General features: G+C 38.2%; 1 protein-coding gene across 1 annotated transcript; it reads left to right on the top strand.

The window, feature by feature from the left end:
• Positions 1-4009: 4009 nt before the first annotated feature.
• On the top strand, positions 4010-19282 carry LOC105381780 (transcription factor ATOH8). The gene is made up of 2 exons (XM_038117132.2): positions 4010-4345; positions 17872-19282. Exons 1-2 carry the CDS (start codon positions 4291-4293, stop codon positions 18639-18641), a joined length of 825 nt encoding a protein of 274 aa, XP_037973060.1. The 5' UTR covers positions 4010-4290; the 3' UTR covers positions 18642-19282.
• Positions 19283-19332: the final 50 nt, after the last annotated feature.

Genomic DNA, 19332 nt, shown 5'->3' with positions numbered 1-19332 from the left:
GGGTTTCAAGAGGAGACAGGTAGCTTTGTCTGGGAACAATGGACAATCAGACGGGCCTATCTGACAAGTGCCGTATACTATGTATTCTCTACAGTTCAACTGTATAGGGACCAAAGGTAAGGGTTAAGTGGGTCCTTACGTGTTTTTGTGAGATCTTCTTTAAGATTCGATACCCGACATTGGTACTTACCTAATAATAATCCATTGCCAGGATCTTCAGTATCGTCACCCGTATTATCATTACGTCTATAGGTAGTATAAAATAAGTGAAAAGTCAAGGGATGTCAGTTCAGTGATGCCCATTTATCTAATTATGGACGGTGTTATGCAAAAGAAAGGCAACAAAAGTCATTAATTCAATGTAGGTACGTAGGTATTATATTTATTACATTCAAGAAATAATTTTACATAACATTTTATTACGTAGAAGATACTTAAATTTAATCCGTATCATCATTATAAATGAATATCATAATTGCTACCATATTATAATTCCAATAAATATTTAGTTTAGTGTCTATGCTGCGATGTGTCTTTCTTTGGAAAAGAGCTCAAAAATAATAAAATACTTTTTTATTAATTTCTTTTAAAACTTGCCGCTTTAACAAAGCAGTTTTTTTAGGTTTTTCTCCGAGATTTGAACAGCTTCGTTAATTTAATTGCCCAGCATCGCCCCCATTATAGCGGCAGCAACACTGATACGCGTTTTGCGTACACAGAAAGCACATCTGGTAGCGATGAAGGATCACTACACTGTAAAACGACGTATCTACAAACAAATTCCATGTGTAATAGAGTTTTTAATTCCATTGAAAAAAGTTGATTTTAGCCTGGCTACCCTCCGTAGCCAGAGTCTGTGAACACCTGTTTCAACCGCAGCATTTATTCAAGGCGCAGAAACAGCAAATTGAATTATATGCCGTGGTATTAATGCTCAGTTTGGAGTAGGCGCGCGGCGCGACTGCATTCCCGCTCGTTAGGGATGTTCGCATAAATTATCGATGTTTCACTTCAACGACTCGAGTTGGGGGTAAGTCCGTCTCGCTCTAAACACTTGTTTTTATTTCCCCGCACAGCTTGTAGAATGTGTGGACGTCGAAACAAGTGTCGTGCTGCCCTGCGAATCGTTCTCATGTTTATGTCTGTGCGTGTAATTTATTTTTAGTGGAATATAGTTTTTTTGTCTGTAATAGTTTCTTACATTGTTTTAAATTATATAGCTAAATAGTAACTGTAATCTATCCCATGAGTCTCCTTCAAAGGAAATTTTAATATCAACGCTGCTAGTTATAATTTTGATCCATTTTAAACGTGATTCTTTGATTGTGCTGTCTTGTCGCCAACAGTGTTAACATTATAAGTGAATTGATTGACCACTGACCTCACCTTACCGCAGTTTTCATGAATATTAAACTCGATTTCTAGAAATCCAATTTGTTTGTAAATGACTTACAGGTATTAGTTCATTTGCTGAGTCAAATACCAGTTGATCGACGCCGGGTCACGGGGCTAGTTCATAATACACAAGCATCGGCGGCTCCGTGGCGCCAGGCGGCAGGTCCGGCGCCTACCATCCTACCAACCATAATTGCCTCCCCACAAGGAAAAACCTTCACAAAGCCAACCGCCATACAATCCATTTTTGCGCGTCCACTAGTTTATCAGCTGTGAGCTCTAACTGCACTGCAGTATAAGCTCTACTCCTCGCATATATGTATGTTTTTCAAACGGCCTGGCAATCACAACTGGATGCTCCGTGATTTTGAATTCCAAACACCAAGTAAAAGAAAACGATTCTCTTGACACCACCGTCTTAGCTTTTGGTGTGATATAAACTTGACTTTATGTAATGTATAAATTAAAAGTTTACACTAAAATTAAAAACAAGGTTGAATGTTAGCATTTCAGTCAGTAACCATTCTTTTAATTAGGTTAACTTGTTAATTGTATTATCCATTTTGGTGTAATATGTAAGTACAAATATCTTTAAATATCTTTTAAAATTTTAGATCTAATAGGTCCCTAAAGATTGCTTATAGTGAGCGTCTAAATTAGTAGAGCTATTTAAATCGGCCCACATGCTCAGCAGACGTTTCAGTTTAATGATATTATTGATCTCTTGCTATGAGCTGGTGTTAAATGTTAGCTTAATAAAATTAATCTTACACATCATAGTTCTCAACATACCACCGAGAAGCAATCAGGTAGACATCCATTTTGGGAATTTTACTAAAAAAGAGGGTTGGCGCTAAATATGATGTGTTATGCAAGGCTACACCCACGCGGTCAAGACCATTCAAGGCAAAGGTCGCCTCCTCAAACAATACGAAAAAACGATCATGTCTAAACAAAACGCGACGATATTCACGCCATGCCCTCACGACTGTGGCTAGGTGTCAAAAGCTTTACCTGTAGTTTTTACACCTACGCATATAGCCGAATATGTGGCCGAATATTGACTATCTCAGGGATCAGTTGTGTTTGCCTGGGAGTTATCCTTTCACACCTCACCATTGAGGCCGCTACTCAAATTATTATACAAATATGGAGACCATTATTTGCTGCACACGGTGTGGGTTTCCAAATTTGATCATAGGTACTTTCATATTTACTGAGAAGAATTTGTTGTTTTTTATATGGCTAGGAGATGCTTTAGTACAATGGAGTTACGTGTAGTAGAGTATCTACTTCACAAATATTTTTTGAGACAAACGCTATCAATTTAAACAAATCCTGCATTAATAAAGAAACCCTTGTTTGAGCCCATAAAAATTCACGACAAAACCTGTATAAAACGCTGGAGGCAAAAATTCGTTGTTTTGCAAGCCGTTCCCCGAATCTGAAGAAATGTTGCAACAAAAAGCCGATGGAACAGGATCCTGTATCGACATGGCCAAATCTGGACGCGTTAAGAAATGATAAAGAGGACGCCGCCACCAGCCAGCCTGCCTCTCGCTGAAAAAAGACTACGGTATAATTTACCAACAGAGCCAAATATTTAACCGAGAGACAACGGTAATTTTAAGGACGAAAACGAGTTCATTATAATAACTTTTGATCTTGAAGAAATATTGTTCATGAAACAAACACATGGCTTGCATAATAGACATCATAAACAAGGAACTCTACAAGTCTTCAGGGTTCACTCTAACCCACTTAGCATGCAACAGCTGGCGCGAATAAAATAGCTTGTAATAGTGCGCACCGATTATTCAATTCGAATTTCGATCGTGCATTTTGAATGCACTAGTGTAGTGAATAAAGTGTGGTTGAATTATCGTATGCGTGCGTGAGTCACGGCCGCGGTGGCCGGTGCATGTGGAAATAGCCTGCAAGTTAGAACAAATGTTCAGCGGCGCTGACGACTGATGCGGAGTCTCTCGACTACTCGCCGCCGGCCGGAGCGCGACCGGCTGGCGCGCCAGTGATGTCCTTTATCGATAGCTGTGCAGGGTTTTCGACTCTTTGTTTATGTCGCGCCGAAGCTCGCTGAAAAAATTGAGCTTTGAAAATGGATATTCTATTTTGTGTTAGGTACTGGTGATGATGCAAACGTTTGTAGGGATTGAGTAAAATTTATGAATGTGTTTTTTTAACTACATAATAGGGTTACAGTTTTATTAACTAGGCACTATGTATTCTTGTGATGAAGCTAATACATACAAAGAAAATAGAGATCATAAAGAAAATGCCGCCTTTTGTATGTTCTGAAAAGTTTTGAAAGCAAAACTCTCTGAATGTCACCGTGATAATGTCCAAAATCTATTAGAAAAACAAACACAATGTAATCTCGAATATAAACAAAAGGCAAAATACCAACGTCGGAATATCATTCTCCTTTGTGAGTGACGAGGGCGACGCAAACAGTGATTCGGTTTCGTATTCACAAAAAGCACTTAAGTTTCGATAAAATTCCAATCGTATCATACCGGGTGCATCTCTAAGGGCTAGACCGGGTTGGCGCCGTGCTTTTTTACCCGGCTCGCTCGGGCCAACTTTATATTATACGCATTCGTACCGTCAGTCGCAAACTGATCGCCGCCGCACGGGGCCGCACGCACCGCACATGCTCCACATCGCGCGTGTTCGAATTTCAAAAATGACATTTCGAATTTAAGACAATTTAGTGCTTTATATTTTTTAAACAAACTAGTGTCTTATACTGTGCCAATAAAATAAGCCGCCTTATTTAAAAAGTGAATTTATGGATTAAAAGAAGTTGTTGAAAAGTTGTTACGCCGCCGCTGTTGTTTATTTGGATTAAACGGAAGTTGAGGAATATATTTGAAGATGTCAAGTGCACTTATTTCCGCTTCCGCTGAAGTCACACCGAATGAAAGCAAAGGTTAGTTGAGTTGAGTTTATAACATTTACAGGTTAAGTTTCATTAATAATTAATGGACTGTCATTGATTTACAGTACCTAAGTATAATTTATTATATAATATATTATCCATTGGTTTCATGCACTTACTTAATGTTCTCTAATAAGTATTATGAAGATGCAACTGGTTATTAATTATATTTTTGTTATAATAATTAAATAACTGCAATATCCTTCGCTTTTACATATTTTTTTACTTACTTGTAAATTCGCATTTTTGGCATAACATCATCCAAACTTTCTTCTAAGTAATGGCTCGATCTAAAGTTTATTAAGGGCGACTTGCTGCTTGCTTGCCCTAAGTGCATATGGGAAAGAATTAAGGAAAAGAGCCTCCAATACCTATACCTACGTACTTCTGGCGTACCCTGAGCAGTCAGCGACTGACATACACACCTCTGACTGACCAATCCTTACACCACGGTGACAAAAGCCTGGTCTAGCTCTAGTGATTGTTACCCACACGCTAAGAACATAACAATTTGATACAACTAAAGTCATTTTGCTGGCTGCTGTAGCGCCCTTCATCACTCCATATTTATCTTCGAAAACCCTTTAAAAGTTCAGAAACTGGCTTTTCGCACTTTTGTACTACCTTGTCAAACTAACAAACCGCCTATTAATTCTGTCAAAGTTTGTGAAAGCACAAAAGTGTAATCGCAGCCTACTTCAGGAACTATCAAGTTGTCGGACCCAACTGTAACCCTGAAAGGGAAGTAACCCTGGGAAGCAGTTCATCAACCTTATTTTTATTATGTACTAGCTGTTCCCGCGCGCTTCGCTTCGCCTTAAAAAGTTTTCCCGTGGGATTTCCGGGATAAAAAGTAGCCTATGTTCTTTCTCAGGGTCTAGACCATATGTATACCAAATTTCATTCAAATCCGTTCAGTAGTTTTGGCGTGAAAGAGTAACAGACAGACAGACAGACACAGTTACTTTCACATTTATAATATTATAAGTAAGGATTAGTAAGGAAGTAAGGATAAGGATAAGTAGGAAAGTACTTGTCTTGATAGCCTTCCCTTATGGTGACATCAATTAAATATTTTTTTAAACATACGTAGTGCATGACATTATAATTTTGGATATGCGAAAGGATGTTAACTGAATGTTGGTACACTTTGTAAACCGTAACTGAAATACATACCTAACTTCAATATTAAACCATCTCCAAAAGAGAACGGTTTAGGATAACTAGTATGTATTTAACAAATAGGAACCAACTGGGTATGATCTGTTGAAATATGAAGAATTTTATTGATGATGGAAGAAAGGTGTCTGCCATCCCAATTTATAAGAACCAACTCCATTTTCCATAAGATTCCATGCCACGGTTCGTATACCCACTCCTACACCAAGAATAGAGTAACTTGCCACATTATTTAAAACCCTACACTATCCTACTTCACCCAATGGAGCGAAATAACGAACGAGTTAAAGCATTTCCTTTAAATCCCGTCTGTAATACCATGTGGAGGAAATTACAATTCAAGCTATCAATTCTGTATCTTCATTCAAAGCAGCAAACTTTAATAGGGACATAAAGCGAAGTAACCGCTCCAAGTGTCAAGTCCTCAGAACAAGATAATAAATTCGATGCATACTCATTGGAATGATGAACTACATGCGTTTAGGACTACAATGCCACTAAAAGTCCATAGAAGTCAGGAAGTTCTAAATTTAAATCGGCTGACTCGAATAGTGATGGCGCGCGGTGGCGCCTGCGCCGGCTATTTTGAAACCAGTTGCTGGCTGAATAGGAAAAGAAGAAAACTTGGACTGTCAAACATAAAAAGTGACCGTTTAGAGGAAGAAAAACTGTAGCAGAGAAAAACTTTAGCAAATCGCTTCATTATAATTATAATCTCCGAAGCAATTAATTTCAATAAACAAAAACGCAGTGACAACGAAATCAACTTTTCTCTCCCTAACGCATTCATACCGATTACAAATTGCCGTTACAAGAAAAACAAAAGGGTCGAAAAAATCCATACAAAAATAGGGGTGCGATGCACATGTTCATACAAACCAAGGCTAGTAGACAAGTGTACAGATGGTGGGAGAGAACAATGAGTTCTATTGAAAGGGAACAAAGTTCACGTTTGTGCCGTACACATGTTTGTTTGTTCACATGTTGCTAAACAAAAGACGATCGCGCGTGACGGGGTCCCCAGTGTTCATGTTAAGTAGGATTTCAGGCAGACCTCTCAACAATGTGATACTTTAACCTGTGATAACTGATAACCCACTACCCTATGTAGGTAAGCTACTAAAAAATTTTAAAAAACGATTGCTATAAAGTTACTAATTTATAGTAGCTTGAAATCTATTTCAAACAACCTATCGAACTATGCGAAAGTGTGTGTCTTGAGTCTTGAAAGGCGTAAAAAATATGTATCAATGCCGTTATTTACTGCCTGCCCAATAGTTTAAGGAAAATACCAATAACACCCAGTAATCATCACAAATCATTATCTCTACCATTCTACCAAACGTCGGAAAATCTAACCCACCACTGCAGATGTCATGTCAATATGACGTCAACACGGTTGGACACCAGATGTGGCGGAGAGTGCCCAGATGTGCCCCGTAATAGTCGTAATAAAGCAGTAATGCCGTCAACTGTTTGACATCTGTATTTTGGGTCGATTTGTAACGCGTGGCAGTGAAGGGTTAAGAGATAATGATGTCGATTCTGAAGGCAAAAATTCTAATTTGAACGCTGTCAAACTATAAAATTTGCTGCCATAAAATGACATTTACGGGACACTTATAGAGTCGAATTTTAAACAAAGAAATTAAGGTTTTGACAGCGTTAAAATTAGAATTTCTGCCTTCAGAATAGACATCAATGGCGTGCTACCGATTGCTGAAGCTTTTAAGGGTTAGATTAGGTTTTTTTTTCTGAGATTTAAGTTCAAATTATTTTTTCTAATGTCTGGTTTTTAGATTTTTGATCCGTTTCTGATATTCCAGAGATTGTCTGAAGATGGTTTTTAGAAATTTTAACCGTTACTGATATTCCTGAGATAATGTTCGAGTACGTAGTAGTAAATACTTACAAATGATATAATATGGGGAGTCTGATTTTACAACACTAGTTAGCCTAATATCCTAAAATTCTTGACACATTTGTCAAGAATTTTATGGGTATGGAGATGACGTATAATTGACTAACTATCCCTGGTCGGTTAGATAAACGACTATGGAGAAATTGGGGCTAAAGGTCCTAAAGTTACTATGTAAATCTAAAAATATAGCTTCGACTATACTTAATAGTATTATAATAATTATGTAATGTATGGACTCTTTTTTAACTACCCATGGAATAAGTGAAAAAATGTGTCAATAGACAAAATATCACTAATTTTGCACTAAGAATCCTTGAATTAAGTACAAGGGTACTGACTGACGTCGGTGCCGTGGTATCTTTATACATATTATACTGCTGAATGTAAAATAAAGATATTAAAGATTAAAGATATCAATCTACTTTGGTAGGTAAGTACTATTTGATATTGTTATGAATGATATGATAAATAATAATAGCTACTGAAAATTATTTTGAAATTATGATAAAACCAATTGTAGTAGCTGTGAGAGTTTTGGCAGTTTTCTTGATAATTTTGGCGTATTTTATGAGGATAACAAATACCTAATAAAATAAGACTTATTGAGTTTTTAGTTTTAACAGGAATAATAGACATTATTTTAATTGATTAGTTAGGTTAGACACCAAACAATTTATCTACTTTTATCTAACTTTACAAAGAATAAAAGATTGTAATACTTTTGAAAGTGGTCCACCTACCAACAATTATTAACATAAATATCGATAACACTACGGATTAATGTAAAAACAATTTGCTTTGATTTATGATAAGACAAATAACCCGAGATAATAATCATCTTTTCCACATACGAATTGTACCTAAATCATATCTTAAATAAAATAGATTCTGGTGCCATAAATAATTAATTACCGTTTTAGATGAAGAGCACATTAAGGGTGACTTGCATCAAACATTTTAATCGAAATTAAATCTATTGCTTGCTTGCTTTGACAGCATAGAGTCAGAGCAAGACAGCAATAGATTTAAATACGTTTAAATGATGCCAGGCCATTTAAGAAGATAAATGCTACATATTAGATTACACAGATGCATAAAAAGGTAGTTCAGTATTTGTTTATAACTGTCTGAGGCAGCTTCGGGGAATCCCGGTGTCGTAATGTCTTAGGCAATGACCCGTAAACAAAAAAGGCGAAAAATATTCGTCATTGAGACCTCTTTTTAAAAAATATAAGCGTGTGTTATTGGTGCACCATATTATAGCCTGTGTCCATTTAAAATATATACCTAAATATCAAATTAACTGCCTCTGTGGTCTAGTGGTAGAAGCTTCGCTTCACGACCCAGAGGTCCCGGGTTCGATTCCCGGGTGGGACCATCAATTTGTGTTTCTAAATTGTGGTTCCAAGTTTGGTTAGGACATAGAAGGCTGATCACCTGATGTCCGAAACAGTGAAAAACGATCCATGCTGTCGGATGGGCATGTAAAGCAGTCGGTCCTGCGCCTAGCTCTCTCCAGTCGTGTCGGTCAATCCGTCCCATTGGGTTATGAGAGTGATGGAACAGAGAGTGCTCCTGTGTACTGCGCACACACTTGGGCACTATAATATACTCCTGCGTAGATGGCTGATCTCAATTGAGATTGGCCGCCGTGGTCGAAATTCGGCTAGGAGGACATTAAATATCATATTCTCAGTTTTAAGGTACCTAATGCAAAGCTGAAGCTTCATATAACCGGCGTAACATAACATAACATAACATGAATAATCTATACTTATCAGCAACAAATGTTACTGAGTGTAAAGCGGACGTGGTGCGTTAAAATCAATGAACGTTTACTTCAGTGTTTCAAAATACGCGGCTCGTAAAAAAAACTTATTTCCTTTTCAAGCTATCGAATAAACAACATCGGAACGCGGATGTAAAATGTGGTGTTTTATTTTACAATTAGGTAGGTACTTTAATTCACTTTTAACAAAAAAATATTTAGAGTATATAAGTAAATACTTAGTAGTGGTAGATATTGAAAGTAGTAACGAGTAGGAATATACTCCTTACGTGACTATCGACCTTATTACTGAGTTACTAAAGCCAAGGAAGAGCAGTATAGTAATAGAAGTTCTGGCTTCTGGCAGCCAGATGTCCCCAGAGACAAAACAATAATAACATGAAAAGAAACAGAAGCGGTAACTGTTTCAACAATAGGATAAATTACTATTCAGTGGTACAATGTTCCGTTTTGACGACTACTAATGTGTGATGCAACCGAATGTGGCTTCAGCGACACAAAGCCAAAAAGGCACAAAGAAACTAAAGTTTTGTAAACCGTTATTAAGTCAACCGCGGAAAGTTTTCAACCTTCCTCAATACCTAATTGCTTCATTTCAGAATATATAATTTCCTCTAAAAATGTATTTCATGAAGTTATTAAATGCTATCTTATCTATCTATATTTGTGAACAGCATGTGTGCATCTGTGGAGCACAGGTAGACACAAGAGGACATCATGGATTGAGTTGCCAGAGATGCGCAGGAAGATTTCCTCGCCATCACGCCTTGAATGAAATCATTCGCAGGGCAATGGTCACCGCCAACATTCCCTGTGTTTTAGAACCTCCTGGTTTAAGCCGCAGTGACGGTAAACGCCCTGATGGCTTAACCTTGGTCCCTTGGGAGCGTGGACGTAGCCTGCTGTGGGACGCGACTTGCGTGAGCACATTTGCTGCCTCTCACCTTCCAGGGACCACACGTACAGCCGGGTCGGCGGCGGAGAGCGCAGCTAGATCCAAACATTTGAAATACGCTGCCTTGAAGAACTGCTACACATTTATTCCTGTAGCATTTGAGACAAGTGGAGTATGGGGGTCTGAGGCAAGGTCTTTTTTAAAAGGCCTTGGACGACGTATAGTTATCAGAGGTTATGACCGCCGCTCCGGTTCGTACCTCGCTCAAAGGATATCACTCGCTATACAACGCGGTAATGCTGCGAGTATAATGGGTACCTTTGGGCCAGGTACGATTCGGGGTGGCCTTTTTGAGTGATTTTTGACGAGGCATATTGCTGATAACATTTGTTATATAGGTTAATGACGAAGCTATTCGCTTAAATTACCTTCCTAGATTATAATTTATACGACGTTCAACTTTGTAAATAGTTTATATTTAGTTGTAGTTAGACAATAAAGTTATCTTGACTTTCCATAGACTGTAATATCTAAAATTTCTTATGATTTGTTCCCTTTGTAATAAATTAATAACACGATTGCACAAACGTGACGAAAAGATAGGAAAGCAAGATTATGGCAATGTACTTACTTATCATCCTCCCGTTACATATAAGTATCTAGGCTATTGCATAAATTGCATTCGGTCCAAGAGAAGCCAAAGATTCCCCGAAAACCAACAAAGGGAGGAAGTCAGCGGGTGGCCGGTACAAAAACAAAAGGCGACACTGCTTCCCTTGCCCGAGGATGAAGAAAAAATGCGAACGAATTGTCTATGGCTTGCCTCTGAAGAAGACTTACGAGGTTGTGGCCCTGCTATCATGATCAAACCCCTAAAATACTGTAAACTCCTTGTTTATTTATTATACTATACAATAGTTAAACTAACTTTGGCGCTACCTAAACCGTATACGTTTTCCCGAAGCGTTTCATGCGCGTGCGGTGTGCGCAGTGCGTAAGTCACGTTTAGCAATAAAATTATGCTTAACAAAAAGCTGTAAACTAAACTCCCGCATTTTTCATTCTGTGGCTTACAGAAAACCAAATGGTGAGAGAGAGAACTACTATATATTATTCGATTATGATTCGATTATTAGTGTTAGTGACTGACATTATATCCATGTCATCCTGACAGTGGGCACAGGCGTGAATGACACGATGCAGTGCAACCTTGTAAGGTCGTCTGAGTGTATTTATTTTGTATACGCTACGCTTCCTGTGTGCCCCGCGATGCGGAAAAAGTATGAAATTGACCGTTATAAATTATTAAACGTCTGTTTTTGTATGAAGTCTCAACTTCGTTACTCTGTGTGTCTGTACAATATTTAATAAGTAGGTATAGTTTAACTAAGATAGCTAGATTGACAAATTAGCTAAAACAAATTATCGTCACATTCTTTAATTAGTTTTATTGACATGAATAAAATGTGTCTCCCGAGAGCTATCTACCAAGATCTAACTGTATTTTATGATATCGGTGAAAGAAAGAAATACGGACTCACTTTATAGCGTCACACTTGTCCATTGATCAGATAAAATTAACTAACAATACGATTGTCTAAAATAATAAGCATCCTATTATTATAGCAGGCATAACAATCAGCATAACTTTATAACGTATGACTCCATAATGTATCACGTTTAGAATGTATTTTTATCTTACGTCTTTGTAGGTATTATAGGCGTTAATAATACAATCGCTAATTCATTTTTTATGGACATATCATGTTTACGAATCGTCACCACATTCCTGAGGAGGCAAGGCGCCTCGATATTTGCATTAATTTAACACTAAACCAGAATATCAGCTGGCCCCATATTATGGATATAATTTCAGTTTATAAAATATGAGGTTATTTATGACACCGCTGAATGTTTTTATTGGACATCCGGGAAAGGCCACATCTGAATTAATAGTCTGAGTTAAGATTTGATATTATTTTATATTTTCTAACTTTGTATACTAACCCCCTTATTCATAGAAAAGTTACAATACGTTTTAACTAATAAACTGTTTTGTCCCTCTCTGTCAGTGAACAAATTGTTCCTTGTTGGAGAGGGACAAAACAGTTTATTAGTTAAAACGTTTTGTAACTTCTCTATGAATAAGGGGGTTAATATTTATCTGTAAAAATGTATCTTACAAACAGCCGTAGTAGGCACAAGTTCCTGAAACTGAAGCTTTACCAAGCTTAATAACATGCTAAGTTTATAATTTGAAGCGTCTACCCATAAAATACAAACATCGCTTTAGAAGCAACTATAAAAAAAATAAAAACAAAACAATAATATAATTTCTGTAAGATCTATAAAGTAAATATATCTTAAAAGTGCTTAATTAATTTACCATGCTGTAAGCATCCTGAACCACGGGTCTGTGTGCCCCGCTGGTGTGGTCGATTACTCGAATACGAAATTAACGATTTTTTATGTGATTTATTTAATCGCCGGCGCCGCCTCTGCGAGGTCACCGCGGCGCCGCGCCGTCATTACTACGGATTTCCCGCCAATTCGGACACGCCATTTATGTTATTGCCATCTCGGGATGATTCTTCCAAACAATCGGCAGTCGGCTCATCCTTGATTTTTATTATCTTGGTGGGAGAAATGTGTTCATCTATAGATGATAAACAATACCAAGTGTAAGTATGTAAGAAGTCTGTTGTCTGTTTATTGCGTCTGTCTTCCATTTGATTTCCCGATTTGTTTTTTTTTCGGGTTAACGGATCTTCCCGCCATATTTATACACAACAAAAACTGTAGGACAAAAAAGTGTTCTCATGAATATTGCCTACGAAACGCCGATGTCCTCTCAGATGTTCTATTTTATAAGAATTTATGTAGATCTCACCATATTGTGTAAACAAGTCGGAATATATTCTGGTCTCCATGGTATAATGCCCTAGGATTTATTGCCACGGTATCTTTGCCCTGCGCTTGTACCTACTCGACATGAAGAAAAAACTATTTCAGCCTACAATATTTTCTGCCTACCGTTTTCATTGGCATAATTTCCATGTTTTTATGTAAATATTTGCGATTCGTCCCATGAAACAAATTGCCGCTGCCAAACTGTCATGGCGGTTCAATTTTTCACATCGACCAGGTGGATGCATCCATTATACATAGCCAGCATTTGGTATGTATTTTAACGTGGTATGTTGCCAAATGAATACAAAAAGGCGCTAAAATCACATTCAGTAAGTTGGTAGGAAGTAGGCATAGATACTACTATTAGCAGTAAAGTTCTACCAAATAAAAAGCCATGTGAAAACATTCAATAACTCATGGTCTTGACTTGAATTACAGGACTTCGAATATTTTGTCTACTAGTTATGTCTTGGAAATTAAATAATAAATGTAGAGAAAGACATGAATAATTATGCGCACAATATGAAAATGCCTTCGCCAAAATTCCATCTCACACACTCTTACTTAAACTTCACTGAATGGTTTAGTATTTTTAAATGAATAAAAATAAGCAATTTTACATACTTTTAAATTAAATTGCGTCATTAATTAACCTATTACATATTTTTTACCGCGATTCACCTATATTGCAAGGTGCATTGCCTAGATACTACGGACCTACAGGGGTACATAAAACACTGCAGAGCTACCACAACCTTCCTAAAGCAATTACAGAGCTATATCGATAGATAGGCTCAATATATAATTATTATTAGGTACAATATTCTTAATGTCTTCATAATATATTTTTTCTAAAATAAGTAATAATCCTGTTACCTACTATAAAATTATTTAAAATATTAAAAAAATCTCTACATTGTATGAAGTATAGAACTTGAAAACCTGGAAATTGTTTCTAAAAGTTGTCACATATGTCACATAAAATCTCGAGTCCTGAAAAATCCCCTCAAGAATCTCATCAAGAAAGTAACGGAACTATTATCTAATCGAAGGCACCACCAGTAGCACGGATTAGCGTCAATCGATGGGGTGCGCACGAAAATTCCGAGAAACGCACGACTGTGAATAGGTAATGGCACACTGGCGCCGCCTAGCCATGGGAAACACGTGAACCTGTTTCACTTTTTATAACATAAACGTAGATATGTACAGAAAATATGACCTAGCAAGTCTTGTAAAGTAAGGTAAATTTTATCGGCAAGGAAGTAATGGATGTTGCCCGACAAAAGAAGACAAAACCTAAATAGAGGACAAAAGAGTGTTGATTGTATTGTGTAGAGTATTGATCTTTCATAATGGGAAGTAAGATCTCTAATGAACCTACGAATTTCCAGATCTGGCAGCGAAATAAAGTCTAAGAAGTGTATGCGAATACCAATAAAAAGATCTCCGACCAAAACAAATCCCCCAACTCAATACAAAATCCGACCGCACTAGACTATGTTGCGGTAAAACACAGACAATAATTTATTATTCCATGATGCGGTAAAACATGTGTAGACGGCGCCAGTGGTAATGTCCATTCAGAGAAAGTTCCTCGTTGATCACGACATCTCATACATTAGCCCACAACTAGCCTCACTTGACAGCAGAACAACCTTTCGATTCCAGACCCTATCCATTTCCAATTGAATCTAATTTGGCAGAAGGCTGAACTTAAATCAGTTTGATTTACACCATCGGAGTAACTAACCATAGTTGATTGGTAGGACCGTGGGACTTTTACTGGGACGTCAACACCAGGAAATATTTTAATGGTGGCACTGTTGAATGCATCAGGCAGCAACCTAAGAGTTTCAGACTATTCACAACGCCCTCATAATTTTGAAAAACCAAAGTGTTTCCACACACCACAGGTTGTTTCTGTGAAATTTGGCGCCAGATCGGTATCTCACTGGCCTGAGCGGTTTATCTGGTGGTAGATCGACACCCATTCAGAATGGACCCCTTTGAGGCGTTACGAAGCGCCGGTCCCTTTGTGGCTTCAACTCTTTGTTTTAACACGTCCATCTTGAAGGCTCAGTAATGAGGATCTTCGCTGCGATACCTTTTTTTTTAACCCGCGGTGATGCATTATTAAAAAGCAACCATTAATTTTAAAGGCTTGAAATGTTTATTGGAAACGTTAAATGGAATTAAAACTTCATTTTATTTTTAGTATAGTGAGATTTCATGGATCGTAATAGGTCATTTCATTTTAAATGCTATGAAATCAAGGTGTGTACTTCAATCAATGCGTCGGGTCACCGGTTTATCGCCCACACAACACTTTAAGCTATAAACTTAATTCCGGTAGCGCCAGACGCATTAGCAGCATAACCAGTAACACCTCCACCACTTCACTCGTGCTGCCTCTAACAACCAATTTAAACCACTATGTCATCGAGATAAGTATGAAAGCTTGAAAATTGTTTGGAGCTGATAAATCAGGTGTTCTCGATACAGTTGCGTCGGTATTACTTAGGATTACTTGGAATCAATTTATTACATCAAATCGGCCAATGTCGTGTGAATATACATTTGCTAATACGGTTAAATGATTTCAGAGGTATTCACTTGTACGCATTTTTTAGATCAACGGGGGGATAATATTTTTCTCGATAACCAGTCCCGTTTAATTACCGTATGATTCCATCCGATTATGGTCTGTTATGCTGTTAAAAATATGCAATTGGTATAGGTATAAGTAATTAAAACTACTTTCAAAAGTTGACTTGTTGTCGATGAACAGTAGACAAAAACAGACGCTCCGAATATAATATGTGTCACGGCACAAGAAGAGACGGCGAAGAATGTGGTTGGGTGCGTATTGTGCCGCCGACTTTAAAGAATAATAGTAACAATCTCAGCCTGACCATATGGGATGGAGAGAACCAGTCTACGTATGTAGCATACCTACATAAACAATCAAGCTTACTTGTCCGAACACATGTAACAAATGGCAATCGTATCCTTGAAGTTAAACTTGAATAAACCGAACGAAAACTGCTGACGTAAATTATACATTATTAATGAATAGAACTAAATTAAACATTTGTACGTGTTTACATTCGGTTATACATACTTAGCAACAATACAATAGTTTAATGTTAACTTTGATATTCACCTAATAGGACAAATTCTTCCATTCCGAAAACACTCTCGTTTTTTTATTTAATTTGTGTCTTCAATACCTAAGTTTTAAATCCAAGTTGGTAAAGAAATCACGTACTTGATCTTAAGATATAAATGTCCGTGTGTGGTGCATGACGTAATGGCGGCAGGCGCCGGCGCCTCCGCGCGATTCCGCCCGATTTCTTCACAAGCTTGCTCGTCGACAGAAAAAACAACAATCTAAACAAAGACACCGGATTCTTTACTGCCAGCTTTATAGTTATTGAACTTCATGGAGGCTCAAGGTTGCAGGTTGCTGGTGCTTTATTTGATAGCTTTGCGAATAACTCTTGTGTGTTTACGATTGATTGGATTTAAGATTCAACAGCCTCTATGCCATTAAAATTAGTTTCGATATTAATTATTAGTATTTTATTTTTTGAAGTGTTGATATGCATACGAAACTTGTCATAAACCATATTACAATTTTAATCAGTACCTACTTAATCTGAATATGGATAGATCCTAACCGTGAGAATGGACTCGATCACTCGATAAGCTTACAAACAAGACAAGTAATACTTAATAATACCCTATCGATTCTATTTACAGCGCGTCTAAGATCGCATGAAGCATAACAAGCGATGGGCACTAATACCGCACTTGACATCTACTCAGGGTTATGAAATAATGTACCTATCATTTTTGTCTTAAATAATATAAAGATTATCAATTATTTTATTGACTCAGGATCTACATTTATTTGACCCAGGATCTAAAGTCATTTAAGTAAGTAAGTACCTTATAAAATCGTGTCAAAAGCTAAGAAAAGCTTTCATTTACAAAATGGTTTTTAAAAATACTTAAATATCTTCGTCTATTTATAAATTCTGTACCTTGTACATTTATAACCGAACAAATGATTAGTCAGTTAGTTTCCATATACAAGAATATGGAGATCTAGTAGCCACAACCTATACTTAGCAGTCGAGACATGTCGCCTCCAACTAGATCTATAACTAGAAGCGGTCTGTTTGATACAAATAAAAATAATACGAGTTAAATTAATTATAACAGTCAGACGTTTATGTAATTCAAATCGAACAGACGTGGATAGGTAGAGGATTATGATCAAATACAATCATAAGTTTCATTAAACGTAATGGATTAATTTGGTATTAACAAGCCGTTGCATTTGAACCTCAAAAAAACTTTTGTTTTCCATATCTTCGTATTATTTGTTAACAAAACTATATGACATACATGTTTTTACCAATAAGTCCCCTCTGTTTTGTCCCCTAGCAATTAATCGACGTATCGGTTGGACACAGATGTTGCACAGATACGTCCAACGCAACTTTAATATATTATGTGTATTGTGTATGCACAGTCGTCACGGCAAACACAAGTGTCCACCCAGTACGAGGGTGGACAAATTGTTTTTGTAGACCCTATTATTAAAATTGGCCGCATGGTGATTCTTTCTGAACCACAAAATCCTTAAACCTTATGAATACCAACTTAAGATCATCAGCCTTATTTATCGCTTACAATATGGAGTAATAATTACTTCAGTTCCGTCCTAAACCACTGACTTCAACCACGACTTTAGCTGTAAGAAAACAGTTTTAAAGAATTATCAACTAAACTCGTTCTCCTATTGTTTCCAGATCGCATCCTGGATCGAGACGCGGGCTTCGTGTCGGGCGGCTCGGACGACGACTCGTGCTCCGGCCCGGCGCACTCGGACGACTCCGGGGTGCGGTTGGAGCCCCCGCGCCCCCGCCCCCGCACGCCCCCGCGCCTGCAGCCGCCCAAGAAGCGCATCCGCCTCAGCTCGCACGAAGACCTCGCCAGCCCCGACAGCGAGCCCACCAGCCCCTTCCGCCCCTGGTCGCTACCACAGGAAGAGCCCCTCTCCTTAGTCAAGAAGCCCAGTGAAACCCCCAGCTTACTACGGCAAAGGAGAAGGCCGATTGAGCCGCCGCCGCCGCCTGTTGCAGCCCCAGTGATTGTAGAGCTGCCCGGCCCTCCGAGGGTCCCGGTGCACCCGGCGGTCACCCCTGCTTTAGAGCCCTACCAGAGCGAGGTGAAGGCGGGGACAAGCACCAGCAGCCAGACAAGTACATCAGGGAGACCGCGCGAGCAGCGGAACTACAAGAACATGACGAGAGAGAGGAGGATAGAGGCGAACGCGCGCGAGCGGACGCGGGTGCACACCATCAGCGCCGCGTTCGACACGCTGAGGCGCTCCGTGCCCTCCTACAGCCACAACCAGAAGCTCTCCAAGCTCTCAGTGCTGCGGATAGCATGTGCATACATCTCCGCGCTGTCGGCGGTCATAGAGCCGGACTCCGCTGACCTGTCCTCGGCGGTGGAGGCCGTCACACAGACCATCCACACGGAGGGGAAGCTAAGAAAAAAAAAGGATGACCCGTAGTCCTCTGGCGCTATTGCATTTATATTCCAAAAATAGTTTTAGTGAAGAGGTTTCGTCCTGCTAAATTCAGCCGTCCGTACGTCTTTCGTGTTTGTTACTTACAATACGAGTAGTACAAAACCTATGCGACAATAATTCGGGTAATTTTAATAATTGATAGTTAAGAAAACTGTGATCGTTGGCAAATAATATTTGTACAAAACAAACATTGAAATCTAGAGATGGTTGTTGTTGAATCTCCAGGCGCGATTGAAGCTGAATGTAGACAAAATGTACCGTTCCTAATTATTAAAAATGTACATTATTAAATATTGGATCTCTGTAAAAAGACAATTCCTAAAGTAATCAAGAAACTCAAAGGATGGTATTCATTCCTGTGTCCAGTATTAGCAAAACAACCTACATCAATTTAAATTTTAAACTTTGGACGCATTTAGAAGGTGTATCTTTGCTTTAACATTTTACATTAGGTGTATTTATTACATTAAATCGAGTCAGTAGTTTTAAGTTTGTAAATAGCTGTACGATACTGTAAATATAACACTGTATCATATTTTACCTCGTAGTTGGATTGTAATAACTTATTTGGTCGCTTATAGCTCAATCAGTTACTATCATTAACATCACAGCAGTCTAAATAACTTTTATACCCCATTTATACCCCATTTACACTCTCGCACGAGTGGCGAGG

The sequence above is a fragment of the Plutella xylostella genome, chromosome 3 (assembly GCF_932276165.1).
Source record: "Plutella xylostella chromosome 3, ilPluXylo3.1, whole genome shotgun sequence".
Taxonomy (NCBI): Eukaryota; Metazoa; Arthropoda; class Insecta; order Lepidoptera; family Plutellidae; genus Plutella; species Plutella xylostella.
This window is presented reverse-complemented; position numbering and strand designations above follow the sequence as displayed.

What these genes read in the sequence shown, in the direction of transcription:
- LOC105381780 (XM_038117132.2), top strand. Translation starts at nt 4,291, where the DNA reads ATGTCAAGTGCACTTATTTCCGCTTCCGCTGAAGTCACACCGAATGAA. An exon ending in CACACCGAATGAAAGCAAAG is followed by an intron (nt 4,346 to 17,871) that starts GTTAGTTGAGTT and finishes TATTGTTTCCAG; the next exon opens with ATCGCATCCTGGATCGAGAC.